A 17228-nucleotide genomic window follows, 5' to 3' on the forward strand; every position below is an offset into this window, starting at 1 on the left:
GGGGCTTTATAACCTATCTGCTCCAAAGTCTAAACTTTTCTCTTAATATGCCCGCTACTGCCTAAATATACACACTAGCCACCCACAGTATCCACATCCAATCAATCCAAGGGATATCGACACTAGATCATTCCTTCAGAGTCCGTCCAATTACTTACTCTGGCTTCCAGTTTGCTGATGATGCGTTTGCCTCCGACGATGGCGTTGGCCTCAACTTCTTCCAGACGGATGGACAGGTTCTTGACTTCGATTTCCAGGGACTTCTTGATGGCCTCAATCTTGACGATTCTTTCTTGTTCTTCGTGCAGGGTCTCGACGGTGTGCTTCAAGTCAATGGTAACCTTCTGGTAGCGTTCTTCGGTGATCTGAAATTATTAGATGGAAAAAAAAATAGGTGGATACTTATGTTAAACGATGGTAGAATCGTTTGAAGCTCCTTTGTGCAACCCATAATCCATGTAGCCCTTGCTAATGTCCAATTCGATTTATAGCAGAGGAGGTATATGAAAGAAAGGGCTATTTTCTCAATAGAAAACTGGTTAGAAAATGGCTCTTCTCTCATTAATCTCCTCATATAAATGAATATTATAGTTTACAATCTTACTGAATGACCTCAATCTTGTCTCAATCAACAATCAACCAATCTTCCAAAATCTCAAGTATTTCAATCAATGAGTTCCAAAGTACCTATGTATTTGGGGATCTTTCAAAATTCCATAGTATTTGGGAATTTGGGGATTTTAAAAAATTCCCAAGTATTCAGTAAAACCTTTCGTGAAACATTTCGAGGTCAAGAGCCAGTTGTTTCAACTTACTCTAAGTTCCTTGGTGACTTCATCGTAGTCGCTGGAGAATTGGGCCAGTTCCTGTTCCAGTTTAGCGCGGGAGGCAGACAGGTTGATGTTGATGGTCTGGAGTTCATTGATGCGAGCCTGAGCGTCCTCATAAGCTTGTTCAGCGGCACGCTTACCACGGAGAGCCTGGAATTCGGATAGAATAGTGTTCGTATAAGGGGAACCTTGGCTATCTATGCCCTGTGTTATTGGATTTGATTAGATTTTTGTAACGTTCTCTTAGAATAGAAATAGAATAGTAGGGTGTAAAAGTGAACTTAAATAACGCGAACCATGGTAGTAGGGTTCGTTTTTCTGTGTGAGGTTTACAGTTTACTGAACTACCAGTCTATTTTGCTCGAATGTAAATAAATTGTTCCTTCCACGGCAGTCTATTCAACGTTTATGTTAACAAGAGGGTTCTTAGTATTTCCTAGTTATAGTTCATCAAGAAATTGGTATTTGACCCTTCTTGTCAAAAGATAGGTAGGTTGAAACTTACGTTGTCGTAGTTAGCTCTCAGTTCTTCCAGTTCGGCAGACAGAGATTGAACTTTTACGACACAGACCACAAGCGTCTAATGTAGCAGTTGTTCCATTGCTACGAAATAAAAACGGCGGTGGAACACTCATCTTTAAAACCAAAAAAAAAGCTGAGGTGAAAGGTAACGTTGTGAGAACCACTCATTTGTTTTGAGCTGTTTCCATTACTAAGTTTTTGCAACCAAAAATTGAACTCTTTCACTTTATTTCACAAAAACTCGTTTCTAGACATGCGCAGACACGAGTTTTGTGAAATAACGTTAAAGAGTTCAATTAACGGGACGCTAATTTTGGTTGCAAAAAACTCTCTATTGTTGAGCCCTAAAAATAGCGAAACTTTGGTAGGAGAAGGACGAAGGAAAAGAGCATGATATGTGGAAAGGACTAAACAAGTGGGGGGCGAGATCGATTCAAAAATGGGTGACCATCCACAAAACTCATCAAGAGATCACCATTGCGCACAAAATCTGCGCAAACCCAAAACTCGCCTGGAGAGGGTTCGAGGTTACGCATGCGCATCACAGTCTATACTTGTCCACGTCCAACTGGGAACATTTGGTGATGCAATCCAACAGCCACACTTCGCGCACATGCGTCTTTCTGCTATCTTTGGCAACTCGCCTGGAGAGGGTTCGAGGTTGCGCATGCGCATCACAGACTATACTTGTCCACGTCCAACTGGGAACATTTGGTGATGCAATCCAACAGCCACACTTCGCGCACATGCGTCTTTCTGCTATCTTTGGTGACTTCGCCGCCTAATATAAGGTCTGCGGCGCGCATTGAAGGACTAAGGCGTCCTCCGCATAGGACTATTAACTCCTGAAGATCGGCGCGGGGTGACTAACCCACGCCACTGACACAAGAGGGATTCCAAACTTCCTTGCCTTCTCCACTGTAGACAGTGCACCTTCGTAGAAGATAATGTGAGTTACCTGCAGGGGGAATAGAGAGGTAATTAGCACAGGACTCTAGAGGTAAAAACACACTACCCTCACGTGAAGGCAGTGTAGCTATCGTGAACGAAATCACCTTCTATATTATGCAGTGTAGCTATCGTGAACGAAATCACCTTCTATATTATGCAGTGTAACGCGGGGTGGTTTGGACGATTTGGACACGAAGATCGAACCGAATTTGGACAGGAGATCGAAAGCGTAGAGGGAGCCGAACGTTTGTCGCTCCATGCGACAGCGCTGTGAAGAAGGGGATTAAAATGGTTCATCTTTAACAGTAATGGAAGTATTTAATAAACTACTGAACGTCTCTTACAATTAGAACTATCTGACTTCTGAGGGAATCGATTCAGTTAATTAGCTTTTGGTGGAATAATTCGCACCAGGTATGTACTTATGCTACTACCAATTTTGATCAGGTAAAAATGCCCCCCTTTCACCTGAAAGACCAGAAAAAACCATTCACTCAATCTTACCTGGATTGCTGGAGAGAAGGACGTGAGTTCGAATCTCTGCTCGTACAGCCACCCAAATGTCACAGACTACAATCTGAAAGAATGGCCTTTGTGTACCGATTTCCCGTTGCAGGAAAACAATTTACTTTTAATAAAATGTCAAATTTAGTTGGTTTTAGTTTTATTTTATACAAATTATTCCAACCAATAAACGAGACTCTATTGGAACTACTGACAAAAAGGGACTCTGGTCCTAAATAGGCTCTCTAATTTAAGTATTTGACTTGGAATATTTGAAAAGGTTCTTATCAACTAAAAAAACACCCATTTCTCTTCGCCTTTCACAGCTACGCGACTTGGAATTGGAACTGGACGAAGAAAAGAGAAGACACGCCGAAACCATCAAGATCCTGCGCAAGAAAAATACGAGCCAAGGCTCAGCGTTATACCTTAATTGACCCAAGTATAAACGTTAATATTAAAAGGTACCTTGGAGAATTTTTTCCTCCCTGAAATTCTAGAAAAACTGTCAGACCAAAATCATACATTCCGTTTTAACACGTGTTCGATTCCCAAAAGGAACAGACAAAAAAACGGTATTTTTTGCCGACAAAACTTCATTTTTATACCAGACTGCTGTGGTAAAGGGACTTTTCAGCCCCATTCGGGCAGGATAAAAGGTACATTTCATTCTAAAAATTAAAAATCTCCTAACAGTAAAGTTTTGGTTTTGGCTAAGTAAGTATGCTATAGGAAAGTATTGTTTTCGGTCCGATTTTTTCTTACCCAATCAACTTTGACTACCCAGCATCCTCGCACAATACCCTTGAGTAGATTGAGTGTTCTCTTCGGTCCTTCTACCACTACATGAGTGGTGCGAGAACTAACTCTAGGCTCTATAATGAAATGGCCAAGCTCTGTGATATATGAGTACAGACTTTTGATATCCCTAGAAAGATTGCATAGATAACAAAAGTTAGCAAATGATGACAAAAGAAGTAACTGAAATCACTTGACACTTGAGTAAAACCTAATGAAATGGCTCCATAAAGAGCAAAATTTGTAGTGTAACATTGGCTTGGTGTGTCAAAAATTAGGATTCAATTTCTGGCGGTTGCCCCTCATATGTTAATACATGATCTTCAGTAATAGTGTGGCAGCCACAAAATCCACACAACTTTACCACGAGAAAGGAGGGGAAAAAACCGCACTATCGGCATGGTTAGTACGTATTGAAACTTGAAAGTCATTTTGAGATGACAAGCATAACTACGATCAAACAACAAATCTACGATCAAAAATATCAAAATAGGAGTAATGTTAAAAGTAAAAGATTCAGATAGATAGTACTTACTTAGCATTAATCCCAGTACACACAATACCCGGTTTAGAGGACCGGCTCACAGGGTCCCCCCGATTCTTACTCCCCTCCACCTCTTCTCGATAACCTCCTTGCTGGTTTCGGCTTCCTTCAGATGTTTCCTCAAGCGAGATGAGTTGACTTCTGCTTGAATCACCAACAGTTCACCACGTCGTACCGGTTTGAAATCTTTTTCTCGATAACCTCCTTGCTGGTTTCAGCTTCCTTCAGATGTTTCCTCAAGCGAGATGAGTTGACTTCTGCTTGAATCACCAACAGTTCACCACGTCGTACCGGTTTGAAATCTTGGATCTGATACTTGAGGTTCTCTTTGGCTTTGAATTCAGCTTCAAGAGCAAAGTTATCTAAGTCCTGTGTGGTATAGTGTTTGATAGCGTTGCTAGGGCGGTACTTTTCCAAACCTCGCTCGTTCACGTACGGGAGATGGGGTAGTTCTTTGTTTTCGCTTTTGTCGTCCAAGTAATCTATCATAGGCTGGTAAAAGTTAACTGCATAACCGTAGTTGTCGCTGTAGAATTTGGTGACGGGGCGGTTCCAGTGTTCCTTGAGAGTGTAGTATTTAGTTGAGGTTTGTGGGAGATACGATGCCATACACTGGAAGGTACCTTGGGGGAAACTGGCTCAACACTTGGCACTTATGCCTAGAATTAGAATGGCAACACGAAGCATTAGGAAAAGCGTTAGGTTAGAAGCAACTAGATTAATTACCTTCTTATAATATGCAAAACAATTCATGAATAGGCGTTGTAGCTAATCAATCAAGTGACATGCATCATCGAAATGGAATGAGAACTTGTACTAATGTCATCCCAAATATTTTCAAACAGTGTTGGTGCCAAAAATAATATTCATGTATTTGATGACACCAATTGAAACAGTATATCTGTGATTGCGCATAAGCAAAGACCCATCCGATTTCCCCGATTTTTCTAAACAATTTGATCTTCTAGTGAGAGTGTTACCACAATCATCAAAGGCAATGATTTCAGTAGACATTGTAGAAAACACCAAAGTTTCGATTTGTTCAAGGACGTTCAAAGTTATTTGACACATAGGACATGACAAGAAAATTATGCAATTATAACTTCCATGCCCCGAAATATCACATCATTCTTTAACCAGGCAAAGCACACCTTAAAACTTGATGATTGACTTGATGTGCTGAAGTTACTGCTGTAACCTATGCAAAATGTGACAGTCACATGCCGTCTACAACAGGCAGGAATCCAATCGCATTGATCAAGCAAACATACTAGAAACAACTTTTATTCTGGCATAACAAACTCATTTCGGCCCAAGAAAAGCTCATTTTGCTTGAAATCCGGACCTTTTCAACATGTCTATTACGATTATGCCTAACGCATGATGCCTTTGCTTCCTAAAATTAGATTCGTACCTACTTTTTAACATTTTAATCAACTCTGGCCTAGTTTTTGAATACCTCAGAGAACCCCTCTAAAACGAACTACAGTTGCACTAAATTATTCAATGAACGATCGGTCAGCCACAGTGTTAGTAAAACTTGAGATCTCTTTGACGATTTTTTGATAACCAATGTCTGACAAACTGTCAGAACCCAATGATACTAAGTTTATATTAGCTCATGTTTTATTTTGTTGATCAATGGAAATAAAATATGCTTATTGTTTAATTAAAATTCAATTTAATTAAAAATTATCAATAATTTCTCAGCATTATTTCCAGATTAGGAGTCTTGCATTAGTCATTTGGCTCTTCAAGCATCATATCTTCTAACGCATGATGCCTTTGCTTCCTAAAATTAGATTCATACCTACTTTTTAACATTTTAATCAACTCTGACCTAGTTTTTGAATACCTCAGAGAACCCCTCTAAAACGAACTACAGTTGCACTAAATTATTCAACGAACGATCGATCAGCCACAGTGCTAGTAAAACTTGAGATCTCTTTGACGATTTTTTGATAACCATTGTCTGACAAACTGTCAGACCCAATGATACTAAGTTTATATTACGCTCATGTTTTATTTTGTTGATCAATGGAAATAAAATATGCATATTGTTTAATTAAAAATTATCAATAATTTCTCAGCATTATTTCCAGATTAGGAGTCTTGCATTAGTCATTTGGCTCTTCAAGCATCATATCTCGCATTAGAAAACAACAAAGTAACTTACGTGCCAAGTATTGCTTAGATTTATCCATAATTTTTTAACAAATTAAAACAAAAAATAAAACCAGACAAAAGAAAACTAAAAATTAATATTTATAAAAATATTTAACAAATAACAAGTTTTATGAACAAGCCACTTGTGTTGTTAACAACGAGAACAATGAAATAAAATTAAAATTAGGTAACAAGCAAGCACAAATGAACAAGATCAATCAAAACGGAATTAGTATTTTTATCGATCTATAAAAAGAATTTGACAAAAGTTTTATGAACAAGCCACTTGTGTTGTTAACAACGAGAACAATGAAATAAGATTAAAATTAGGTAACAAGCAAGCACAAATGAACAAGATCAATCAAAACGGAATTAGTATTTTTATCGATCTATAAAAAGAATTTGACCTAAATCTAATCGATGTCTTTCCAATCGATTCAAAAAGGCAAAGGAAGTGTTGAAATACGCTGACACAGTAAATGCAAAATTCGGTAGCAAGGAAAAAATTGCCTACGAACAATTTTAGCCGGGGAGATTTTATTTGGCAATGTTTTGATTTTTTATGTAATTGCATAATGTAATAATATGTACGTATGTGGTGTTTTCAAGGTCAATCATTGTAATTATCTTTGCATTAAAAAAAAGCTAATTGTTTCATTGCAATTATCCCTATGGGTGGGGCTTAGGTGAAACTATGGGTGGTCTGAGCAGTTTGTTTACACAGCCCTCAGATTTTGTGACTTTTAAGCAATGTTTTTGACTGCGCATTCCAGTGCCACAGCACTTCCTGTTCATGTGCTGAAAATCTTTATTCTTTTTCCAGCAAGATAAACCCGAACACATAGCAGTTGTATTGAACTTTATTTGAACTCCTGAGTGTCAATGTTGAGCTTTAACTCTCGGAGGATGGAATGTTTCAATATTCGTACAGAAAAGATCATACTTTGCATGGTTACCCTGTATTTTCAAATGCACAGCTTCATATAACTTGAAATATACGTTTGCTCATTTATATGGTCAAATTTCTGACCGCGTCAAGTTTTTGTGACAGAACGTGATAAGTCACTTGTAATCTTGTAATAGTTCTTGCTTGCTTTAGTCTAATGTGACCATTTGACATGTTTTTGGCAGTGGTGTGTCTTTATATTTTCGGAAAAACGAAGAAATGTTGGTATTTCCGATGTCATTAAGAAACATGTTGGTCAAATTGGCCTGTGTTGTTAAATAAAAACCCCATTTATATTATTCTCCTCCTATATTCCTATAATGAATGTTTCCAGTTTAAGTTTTGATGTATGGCCCTGTGTGTACATCAATATTTTATCAGTATTTTCCGGCCTCTATGTTTATACTACGTGTTCTGTAGATGAGCTACCACTTAGATTTATACTTTTGATTTCCTAGTTTTTTTTTTTTTTTAATTTCTGACCCAAAATTCATACTGTTTTTATATGCTTTTATGTGACTTGAGATCTCTGTAACTCTGTTTGGTTTTTCTTTACTTTATTCTGCACCGAATTCAACACGAACTAAAGCAGCCCCTGTCGTTTCTACACCTTGGTTACATCACGGAATGGCTTGCAATATAAATTTCTCAAGTGGTTAGGTATCGTGAGGTGCCTGGGTGTAATTTAAATTTTTTGGCCGTTTCTCAATAGCAGAACAGATTGAAAAACATGGAAATGTAATGACGATGAAATTTCACATCGGACTTTCCGGCCTCTATGTTTATACTACGTGGAGTTCTGTAGATGAGCTACCACTTAGATTTACTTTTGATTTCCTAGATTTTTAGAATTTCTGACCCAAATTCATACTGTTTTTACGTGATTTTCTGTAACTTGAGATCTCTATTTCTTCTTTACTTTATTCTGCACCGAATTCAACACGAACTAAAGCAGCCCCTGTCGTTTCTACACCTTGATTACATCACGGAATGGCTTGCAGTATAAATTTCTCAAGTGGTTAGGTATCGTGAGGTGCCTGGTGTAATTTAAATTTTTTGGCCGTTTCTCAATAGCAGAACAGATTGAAAAACATGGAAATGTAATGACGATGAAATTTCACATCGGATTTAACGAGCCACGACAGGTACGAATTCGTACACGGCTGTATGCACATTGGGGCATGTTGAAAAAATTACGGGGTGTGAATATTTTTTTCGACGTCTATATTTGACCTTTTGGCCTTGGACTCCCCGTCTATCCGTCCGTCCCCCAAGTTGGAAATTAAAAATAAAATATGAAGTGAGAAGCCAATAACCGTTGTGTCGCTTAGTGCCTTCTAACATCTTTCTAGAAGGGTGGTCCCGAAAAGACAGATTTGGGTGGTAGCTTTTAGATTGAATGTGGAAATGTCTCTCTCTCTCTCTCTCTCTCTCTCTCTCTCTCTCTCAGGAAAAGTATGATATTCACATACGAGAAAGAATTCATAAGTATAAGAAGCTATTCTTAGAAACTATGAGAGAGATGTGAAACTATATGAGTGAGAGAGAGATGTGAAACTACATGAGTGAGAGAGAGAGCTAATGTATGCCGTGAGAGAGAAATTTTTTCCGAGTGACTCAGACACTTTGAAGGGAAAGAGAGGAACGTGTATGCGCATTTCTTATGTCGAAGCCAAACTTTTTTTTAACTGCCTCGAAAATATTTAATTAATTTTACGAGGTATTGACGGAATTTTATTAAAAAAAAAGTCTTAGATAAATCTCCCTCTCTACTTTGAATTGGTTAGCTGTTAGGTTGGTTAGTCCTGTTTTTGTTAAATTGGTTAGTTCAGCCCCCAATATCTATAACCATACCTCAAATTTGATCTTAGTTTAAGTTAAACTTTTAGATGAAGCAATCTGATTAGTTGATTTCAAAAATTTGAGTAAATCATATTTCCTTAATCCGAGAGTTAAACTTAAACCAAGATTAAACTCAGATTCTTATTCTGGCCATCAGTGCAAAAAGGTCACCTCCCCTAACACCATCGATGGTTCGATAATTTTTGGTCTTACGATATAACATACGACAAAGGTCGCCAACCTTTTATGGGTCGCTACTCTGATGATGACAAAAATTTATGACGTAACGACGTACATTTTTGATTCCTACTTCCCATAAGAGTTACTCTCAACTTTTGCTGTCCGCGAGCTACCAGAAAACCTCTCGCGAGCTACCGATAGCTCGCAATCAACGGGTTGGTGATCCCTGACATACGATATATCGTAAGGTCAACAATTTTCCAACTTTTTTTCTTTTTAATAATTAAGCAAGTTCCTTTGTTGTAAACTTTTGTTGTATTCCGTTATTAAACCCGTAAAATAAACGAGACCTTGTTTAGTCTGCTGTGGTAAAGGGGCTTTGTAGTCTCATTCGAGCAAGATAAACAAGGTATATTCTACTCAATTCCATTCTATCTCTCACCTGGACTTGCTCTTAGCAACACTATCCAGCTGTTCCTGATAGTCGTTGATAACTTCCTGGTGTTTCTTCCTCAGGAGGGCAGCAGTCTCTTCAGACTCAAGGTGGACATCTTTCGAAAATGATGTTTCGACGTAGGCGCATGTCTCCTCGGTTTTCGGTGTTCCGTGGTCGGTCGGGCTTGTAGGTGAGGCAGGAACACCTCGCTCCGGCACTTGACAGAGATTAGGGGTGATAAATACTCACACATGATGGTGATCCTTGAAGATGATTTGCGGAGACTGTTTGTGGACTGGCAGGGAGAATCTTTTGAAGTCCCTTCGGACTGAGACCAACCATTTTCTTCGGCATAAAGTGTGGAAATTCCACCCTTTAAATTAAAACGCCTTTGCACAAATTAATTCACCGTGGACTGGCAGGGAGAATCTTTTGAAGACACTTCGGACTGAGACCAACCATTTTCTTCGGCATAAAGTGTGGAAATTCCACCCTTTAAATTAAAACGCCTTTGCACAAATTAATTCACATAGGTTATTGCTAACTTTGTTGGGTACCTCTTTGGTGGACGTCCCTGCTCTCTTGGTCTTTGGTCTGAATGTCAATGAGGTACACTTTGGTCAAAACACTCCCTCAATATCTCGTAAAATGGGATCTTCACCCACCTCCCCTGGAAGAGGAGAACGTGTCACTTTTGGCAGATGAGTTTTGGAGCACCGTCATAAAAAAAAATCCATTTCGTGAAATGCAATTTTTGGCATACTCCTCCGCAATGAAACGTAATGTAAACGAGGTCCACTTTGGCCAATTTTTCACACTCTGTGTTTATGGCATGGAGTTGTGTAGGAACTTATATTTGAACGTAAAAGCACCATTAAGTCTAGGATTTTTGACTTCGGTGTAGTATATGGGTAGTATAGGTTATGGTTATGGGTACAAACAAAAATCTCTCCAGGTCCAATCTAGCCTCGGCCTCTTCCTCCAGTTGAACTCGGACGGATTCCAATTCCACCTCCACTTGGTGAAGCTGGGACTCGAGCAGGGAGCGTCTCTGCGGGGGAAAAAGTAGGTGGAGATGAAGATGGTTAATTAAAAAGGATGGTATTGGCACAAAGCAAGATCTTTATGAATTATGACTGTACTCCAGCAGCCATATCAGTCGCATGCAATAATGGAGGAATGCAATAATTATGATGTTCATACAGGAGAAATCTCGGAAACGGACAAGAAAGTAAAAGGATGGTTAATTTCCCGAAACCAGTGGGTTGTGGGTACTTAGTAGAACTAAAAAAAAAAGTTTTAAGGAGAGAATGTACATAAACAACACTTACATACCATGAAATTTGACATTTATTTATTTCTTTAATATACGAAAGTAGGGTAAAGCAGGGCTATGTTCTTCGCCCTTTACTTTTCATCTTCCAGTGTAAAGCAGGGCTATGTTCTTCGCCCCTTGCCGCATTATTTGTTAGCATACTGTTAGGCAAAGTTTTTGTGATGTATCTGATGTAAAGATTTTTTCCTTCTGTGATATTTCATAACATTTACAAAGTGTGGATTTGTGGAATAGAAAGTGGGAAGTACTCTCTGAACACAGATAAAGTACATACTATACTTGTGCCAGGTTTCCCTTGTACAAGTGCTACCGTGGGTATTGCCCCTATTACTCGTTATTGGATACAAAAAGTGGTACTTACTCTTTGTCTAAGTTCTCTTTCTGATTCTAAATCTTCTTGGAGGAGACGGATTTTGTCCTGGAAGAAAAAAGATATAAATTGAAATTAGTATTGTAAATTTTAGTTATGTGACTGTACTCCAGCAGCCATATCAGTCGCATGCAATAATGGAGGAATGCAATATTTATGATGTTCATACAGGAGAAATCTCGGACACGGACAAGAAAGTAAAAGGATGGTTGATTTCCCGAAATCAGTGGGTTGTGGGTACTTAGTAGAACTAAAAAAAAGTTTTAAGGAGAGAATGTACATAAACAACACTTACATACCATGAAATTTGACATTTATTTATTTCTTTAATATACGAAAGAGGCACTAGCCCCAGTAGCTCAGAAGTAGAGCGGACTGGTAATCCAGGGGACTGGTGTTCAAATTCCAGGAGCGACATGAAAATTTAGTAGCTTTCTAATATGTCAAGAAAGTCTCCCTATCTCTAAGTAGAATGGAGTAGAATTCACTCCCGCAGCACAGTATAAGGTTCATCGAACAAGAGCAATTGCTGCGTTCTTTAGAGGCTTTTGGTCTGACCAAAATTTTTATAATAACCTGTACTTTTTTAAACTTTCCAATGCCAATATGATTCTCAACTTACTCTCTCGTCGTCCTCCAATCGTCTGCGAGCATCTTCCAGCTGTCCAGCCAGTTGACTCTTGAGGTAGCATGTCAAGAAAGTCTCCCCATCTCTAAGTAGAATGGAGCAGAATTCACTCTCGCAGCACAGTCTAAATAAGGTTCATCGAACAAGAGCAACTGCTGTGTTCTTTAAAAACCTTATTTGAGGGATCTAAAGGAGGCTTTTGGTCTGACCAAAATTTTTATAATAACCCCACGTTTCCATTTACTTTTTTTTTAACTTTCCAATACCAATATGATTCTCAACTTACTCTCTCGTCGTCCTCCAATCGTCTGCGAGCATCTTCCAGCTGTCCAGCCAGTTGACTCTTGAGGTAGGTGGAGTTCTCAAGGTTCACCTTCAGGTCCTGGACTTCCTTGGTCAGCTCGAGGTTTTCCTGAAAACGTGTGTGAAAAGGTTGTATTAGATGGTAATTAGATTCGTGAAAGGAGGAGGAATTTTGATTTAAAAAAGCTTTCAAATGTGGAATTGAAAGATTTCAACATCATTTATTCAACCTTTTTTTCTTGATTTTTGTGATAGGTGTCACCTGGGTGGCTTTAGTCCCGAATTTCGAAATAATTTCCTTTCTGAATATCTGATTTCTTGAGAAAGGTATTGTCTTTATTGATTTGGAACTTGATCATTTCATAAATTGTAGGTATACGTAAATAGTAATAGTAGTAATTGTGCTTTATTTTGGTTTGCTCTTTTTGTCAGTCAGACGGACGAAGTGGTTTGCTCTTTTGCCCTTCTCCAGCGTGTTTAGTTAGTGCCGTTCCTCTTTTGATTAGTTTCATTTTCTTCTAGTTTACCTGGGACAGTCTGGTCTTGTGAGAGGTGATGTCGATGACGGTGCGGTTGATCTCTTCAATGCGGACATTCAGTTCCAAGATGGTTACCTCCAACTTCTCAATGTGCTTGATGTGCGTGCTCTGGAAAAAAATTATATCGAATTCATACTTAGATTTATACTTTTGAGTTCATTAAAAAAGGAAAGGAGAGAATGGTTTGAAAACTTAGCCTAATTGCCTCAAGTTGTTGTTGTAAAGGCTTCAGCTGTAGCCGAATGGTAATGGCAGAATATAGAAGTCGCGATCCTTTGCTGATTCATCTACCTCATCTGCTTTTTTCTTTCCTTTAACCATTTATTAAGTTGCATATATCCAAAATAATTGATACAGTACACATTAGTTTACTTAAGACCCATTTGTATGCTTCTCTTATCGGTAATTCTTCATATCATATCCTACCTACTGATTCGATTACTATGATCTCATTACTTAAAGGTTAAAGGAATCAAAGCAAGTTCTGCGAAGTAGGGTTTATATCCTACCTAAGTTCCTCAACTACTTCAATATGGAGAGAAAGGTACCTAAGTAAAATATAATGAAATTCACCCCGCAGTCTAAATAAGTTTCATCGAAAAACAACAGCAAAAAAGCTGCTGTATTCTTTGAATCAGAACCTTGTTTGTTCAAATCCTACCTAAGTTTCTCGAAGTAGGGTTCATAACTTACCTAAGTTCCTCGACCTCTTCGATGTGGGCGTTGACTTCGGTCTCGTATTTGCTCTTCCAGGACAGGGCATCTCCGTTAGCCTTGACCAGTTGTCTCTCCAGGTAATTTCCCACTGAAACAAAACAGGGCATTAATTAATTTCCCATTAATACTTTGTAATCCAATACCATTTACTTATGTTGTGTTTAACATATTTACAAGTCTTATTATCCCAGAAAGTTTCATCTACTTTGTAGACATTTTCAAGGGAAACTGTAGTCATGTAGTCCACTTGTATTCCAAGCCCAAAATGCCGTAATCAATATGAACAAAGTTACACCCAGAAATTTTATTTAAGATCGCTCAGTATGAGAGACATAAACCCTCAGGAAAGTTGGTGTCTCGATTTCCCACTGAAACAAAACAGGGCATTAATTAATTTCCCATTAATACTTTGTAATCCAATACTATTTACTTATGTTGTGTTTAACAATGGATATTTACAAGTCTTATTATCCCAGAAAGTTTCATATACTTTGTAGACATTTTCAAGGGAAACTGTAGTCATGTAGTCCACTTGTATTCCAAGCCCAAAATGCCATAATCAATATGAACAAAGTTACACCCAGAAATTTTATTTAAGATCGCTCAGTATGAGAGACATAAACCCTCAGGAAAGTTGGTGTCTCTCAGAGTGTATCGTAGAAGCTTAACCCTTTAGGGCTGTTTGCCCCTACACCTAAGCCTCTGACTGGGCTTTTTGTGAGTGGAGTGTCTCTCAGAGTGTATCGTAGAAGCTTAACCCTTTAGGGCTGTTTGCCCCTACACCTAAGCCTCTGACTGGGCTTTTTGTGAGTGGAGTTAAGCTGACTGTCAGCTTAGAACAAGATATCCCATTGTACTAACTATCTAAATTTGTTTCCAATCAGTTCAAAATAATGGTAGATATAGGTAAAGTTTTCTTAGTGAATTCAAAAGTATTCTTTAATAAAATTCATCAACAGGTATTCTTTGTATAAATCACAGGTGTTTCCTCCTCGATCACCTCTTAAGAAACATGTGCTTGTTTTTCCATTTCAGCGTGTATCAATCAACAGGTGTTTCTCCTTTTTTACTTTTTCTAAGACGTACCTATGTTTGTTGGTATTGATCTTTACGCCTGTATTCTTCTCTTTTTACGCCTGTATTTTGTGTCTTTTTACACCTGTATTTCCTTTATTTCTACACCTCTATTTTGTTTGTGGTTTGTGTCGTCTTACCTGGCTTTCAGCACCGCCTTCGGCCTCTTCTAGTCTTTCTTGGAGTCCAATCAAAAATGTTATACCAGCCGCTGCTGTTTCGAAATATTATAATCGCTGGAGAGGTTGTATATCAAACTGCTCCCAGCATTTTGCATGATTTCCGTATACAATATCTGTACCTAATGTCGGCCCGACATTATAGTTTGCCTATATTTTAAAGGACAGAGCACTCCTCTTCTTTAGCAGCAATTTTCTCGCTCATCTAAATCTGAAATCTAAAAATGTTGCTACGAAATAAGAACGGTGGTGTCCACAAAAGAAAAATTGAAAAGATTCATCCACTTTTGCTGAAATCGACTCCAGCTGAAACTTTTGCTGAAATCGACAACGTTGTATGACTCCAGCTCTCGTCGTTTCGACCTGTTGTCATTGTGAGGGAAAGAATGCGCTCGTGGAACCAAAACTTTAATCTTTTACTTTGTTCAAAATTGGTCCAGTTTTGCTGAAATCAACTTTTGTTATCGCCATATGACTAATTTACATATATTATCGTTGTGTCGTATATGATTCCAGCTATCGTGGTTTTGACCTCTTATCATCGTGAAGGAAAATGTAAGTACTCTTAGAAGCAAAACTTTAATCTTTGACTTTGTTTAGGATTGGTCCACTTTTGCTGAAATCAACTCCAGTTATCGTCAACTCCAGTTGTCGTTTCGACTTGTTGTCATTGTAGGGAAAGAATGCACTCGTAGAAACTGCGTCGATAGCTCGCCCACTTGATCACATTCCTGGCATAGTGACTCATCAAGGCAACAGCGAAGTCAAATGTCTCCGCCATCCAACACACATTCCCGAGTTGTGTTTTTCAAATATTTACATTTCGTATGAAATCGAGGTAGAGAGAGAGAGAGAGAGAGAGAGAGAGCTATGACGATGTTGTGGTAACTCTAGATGACTTGGTCAAATATGGTGGGCCTTGCGCTACGTCTCTCTCTCTCTCTCTCTCTCTCTCTCTTGGGAAAAGTATGATATTCACATACGAGAAAGAATTCATAAGTATAAGAAGCTATTCTTAGAAACTATGAGAGAGATGTGAAACTATATGAGTGAGAGAGAGAGATGTGAAACTACATGAGTGAGAGAGAGAGAGAGAGAGAGAGAGAGCTAATGTATGCCGTGAGAGAGAAATTTTTTCCGAGTGACTCAGACACTTTGAAGGGAAAGAGAGGAACTTGTATGCGGGTGGAAAAGCTCCTCGGGGAGAACCCTGCCACTTAAAAGGAAGCCGTAAAAAAGGTATTTCAAAAGCACAAAATGCCCCACGAAGGACAAGAGATTGTTAAAGTGGGAAAAATTAAAAAAAAAAGCACAAAATAACCTTTTAATAAGTCACAATAGTCACCACTAGAGAAAGCGTTTGAAATCCTGAACTTACCTCCAGTCTGGACAAGGCACTCAGGTCAGCACTGTACTCAATGCTGACGTCGGCATTTCCGCCACTTCCTCCGGACGTATATTTGTAGGATCTGGTCGTTTTTGAAACAGATGACATGTTGAAGCTTGGCTTCGTTCAAAAGTCGTTTAGAAAAAAATCAATTAAACTAAAAAAAAGCAAAAGCTATAACTAAAAAAACTCGAATAAAAAATCGAAATAAAAAGCACACGGAAAACACGCTCGCTCAAACTCACTATAACGCGGGCACCATGTACTAGATTCGAAAATAAATGAAGTGCCAAAAAAACAATCAAATTTCGAAAATGATATTGTAATTATCTTTGCATTAAAAAAAGCTAATTGTTTCATTGCAATTATCCCTATGGGTGGGGCTTAGGTGAAACTATGGGTGGTCTGAGTAGTTTGTTTACACAGCCCTCAGGTTTCAATATTCGCCCAGAAAAGATCATACTTTGCATGGTTACCCTGTATTTTCAAATGCACAGCTTCATATAACTTGAAATATACGTTTGCTCATTTATATGGTCAAATTTCTGACCGCGTCAAGTTTTTGTGACAGAACATCATAAGTCACTTGTAATCTTGTAATAGTTCTTGCTTGCTTTAGTCTAATGTGACCATTTGACATGTTTTTGACAGTGGTGTGTCTTTATATTTTCGGAAAAACGAAGAAATATTGGTATTTCCGATGTCATTAAGAAACATGTTGGTCAAATTGGCCTGCGATGTTAAATAAGTACCCCATTTATATTATTCTCCTCCTATATTCCTATAATGAATGTTTCCAGTTTAAGTTTTGATGTATGGCCCTGTGTGTACATCAATATTTTATCAGTATTTTCCGGCCTCTATGTTTATACTACGTGTTCTGTAGATGAGCTACCACTTAGATTTATACTTTTGATTTCCTAGTTTTTTTTTTTTTTTTATTTTTTACCCCAAATTTAAACTTTTTTTTTTTTGT

The 17228-nt window shown here is 38.3% G+C and overlaps 2 protein-coding genes and 2 long non-coding RNA genes across 5 annotated transcripts in view; all 4 read right to left on the reverse strand.

Moving 5' to 3' along the window:
• The window catches only part of LOC103508718 (paramyosin, long form), a 39611-nt gene that overhangs the window by 12231 nt on the left and 10152 nt on the right, over positions 1–17228 (reverse strand). The window contains exons 12-26 of the mRNA XM_026823235.1: positions 16244–16372; positions 15198–15228; positions 13603–13700; positions 12884–13003; positions 12340–12465; positions 10614–10770; positions 9726–9936; positions 4304–4783; positions 4141–4251; positions 3573–3735; positions 2440–2571; positions 2224–2310; positions 1336–1410; positions 816–980; positions 159–365 (exon numbers count right to left, since the gene is read on the reverse strand). Of these exons, the coding sequence (XP_026679036.1) occupies positions 159–365; positions 816–980; positions 1336–1410; positions 2224–2310; positions 2440–2571; positions 3573–3735; positions 4141–4251; positions 4304–4783; positions 9726–9936; positions 10614–10770; positions 12340–12465; positions 12884–13003; positions 13603–13700; positions 15198–15228; positions 16244–16372 (2292 nt within the window). The remainder of the gene's footprint in view (positions 1–158; positions 366–815; positions 981–1335; positions 1411–2223; positions 2311–2439; positions 2572–3572; positions 3736–4140; positions 4252–4303; positions 4784–9725; positions 9937–10613; positions 10771–12339; positions 12466–12883; positions 13004–13602; positions 13701–15197; positions 15229–16243; positions 16373–17228) is intronic.
• Positions 1757–2566, reverse strand: LOC113467190 (microcephalin-like). Its single transcript, XM_026823238.1, has 3 exons — positions 2475–2566; positions 1997–2214; positions 1757–1863 (listed from the first exon to the last, which is right to left on the reverse strand). Exons 1-2 carry the CDS (start codon positions 2560–2562, stop codon positions 2027–2029), a joined length of 276 nt encoding a protein of 91 aa, XP_026679039.1. The 5' UTR covers positions 2563–2566; the 3' UTR covers positions 1757–1863; positions 1997–2026.
• Positions 3598–4222, reverse strand: LOC113467192. The gene is made up of 2 exons (XR_003391356.1): positions 4141–4222; positions 3598–3735 (listed from the first exon to the last, which is right to left on the reverse strand). It is a non-coding gene; the product is annotated as an uncharacterized LOC113467192 (long non-coding RNA).
• The window catches only part of LOC113467191, a 4571-nt gene continuing 1030 nt past the window's right edge, over positions 13688–17228 (reverse strand). The window contains exon 3 of one of the 2 annotated variants that reach the window (XR_003391354.1): positions 13688–13700. This is a non-coding gene — a long non-coding RNA (uncharacterized LOC113467191). Of the gene's footprint in view, positions 13701–13969; positions 13981–17228 lie in introns of those variants that run through there. The other variant, XR_003391355.1, reaches the window with a different exon arrangement.

Source organism: Diaphorina citri, unplaced genomic scaffold (genome assembly GCF_000475195.1).
Source record: "Diaphorina citri unplaced genomic scaffold, Diaci psyllid genome assembly version 1.1 scaffold426, whole genome shotgun sequence".
Lineage (NCBI taxonomy): Eukaryota > Metazoa > Arthropoda > Insecta > Hemiptera > Psyllidae > Diaphorina > Diaphorina citri.

Bases quoted from the DNA above. Each gene is read 5' to 3' on its own strand.
- LOC113467190 (XM_026823238.1), bottom strand. From the start codon at position 2,562: ATGGAGCGACAAACGTTCGGCTCCCTCTACGCTTTCGATCTCCTGTCC. The intron at 2,215-2,474 runs CCCGCGTTACAC...TGGGTTAGTCAC, and splicing joins GTCCAAATCGTCCAAACCAC to CCCGCGCCGATCTTCAGGAG.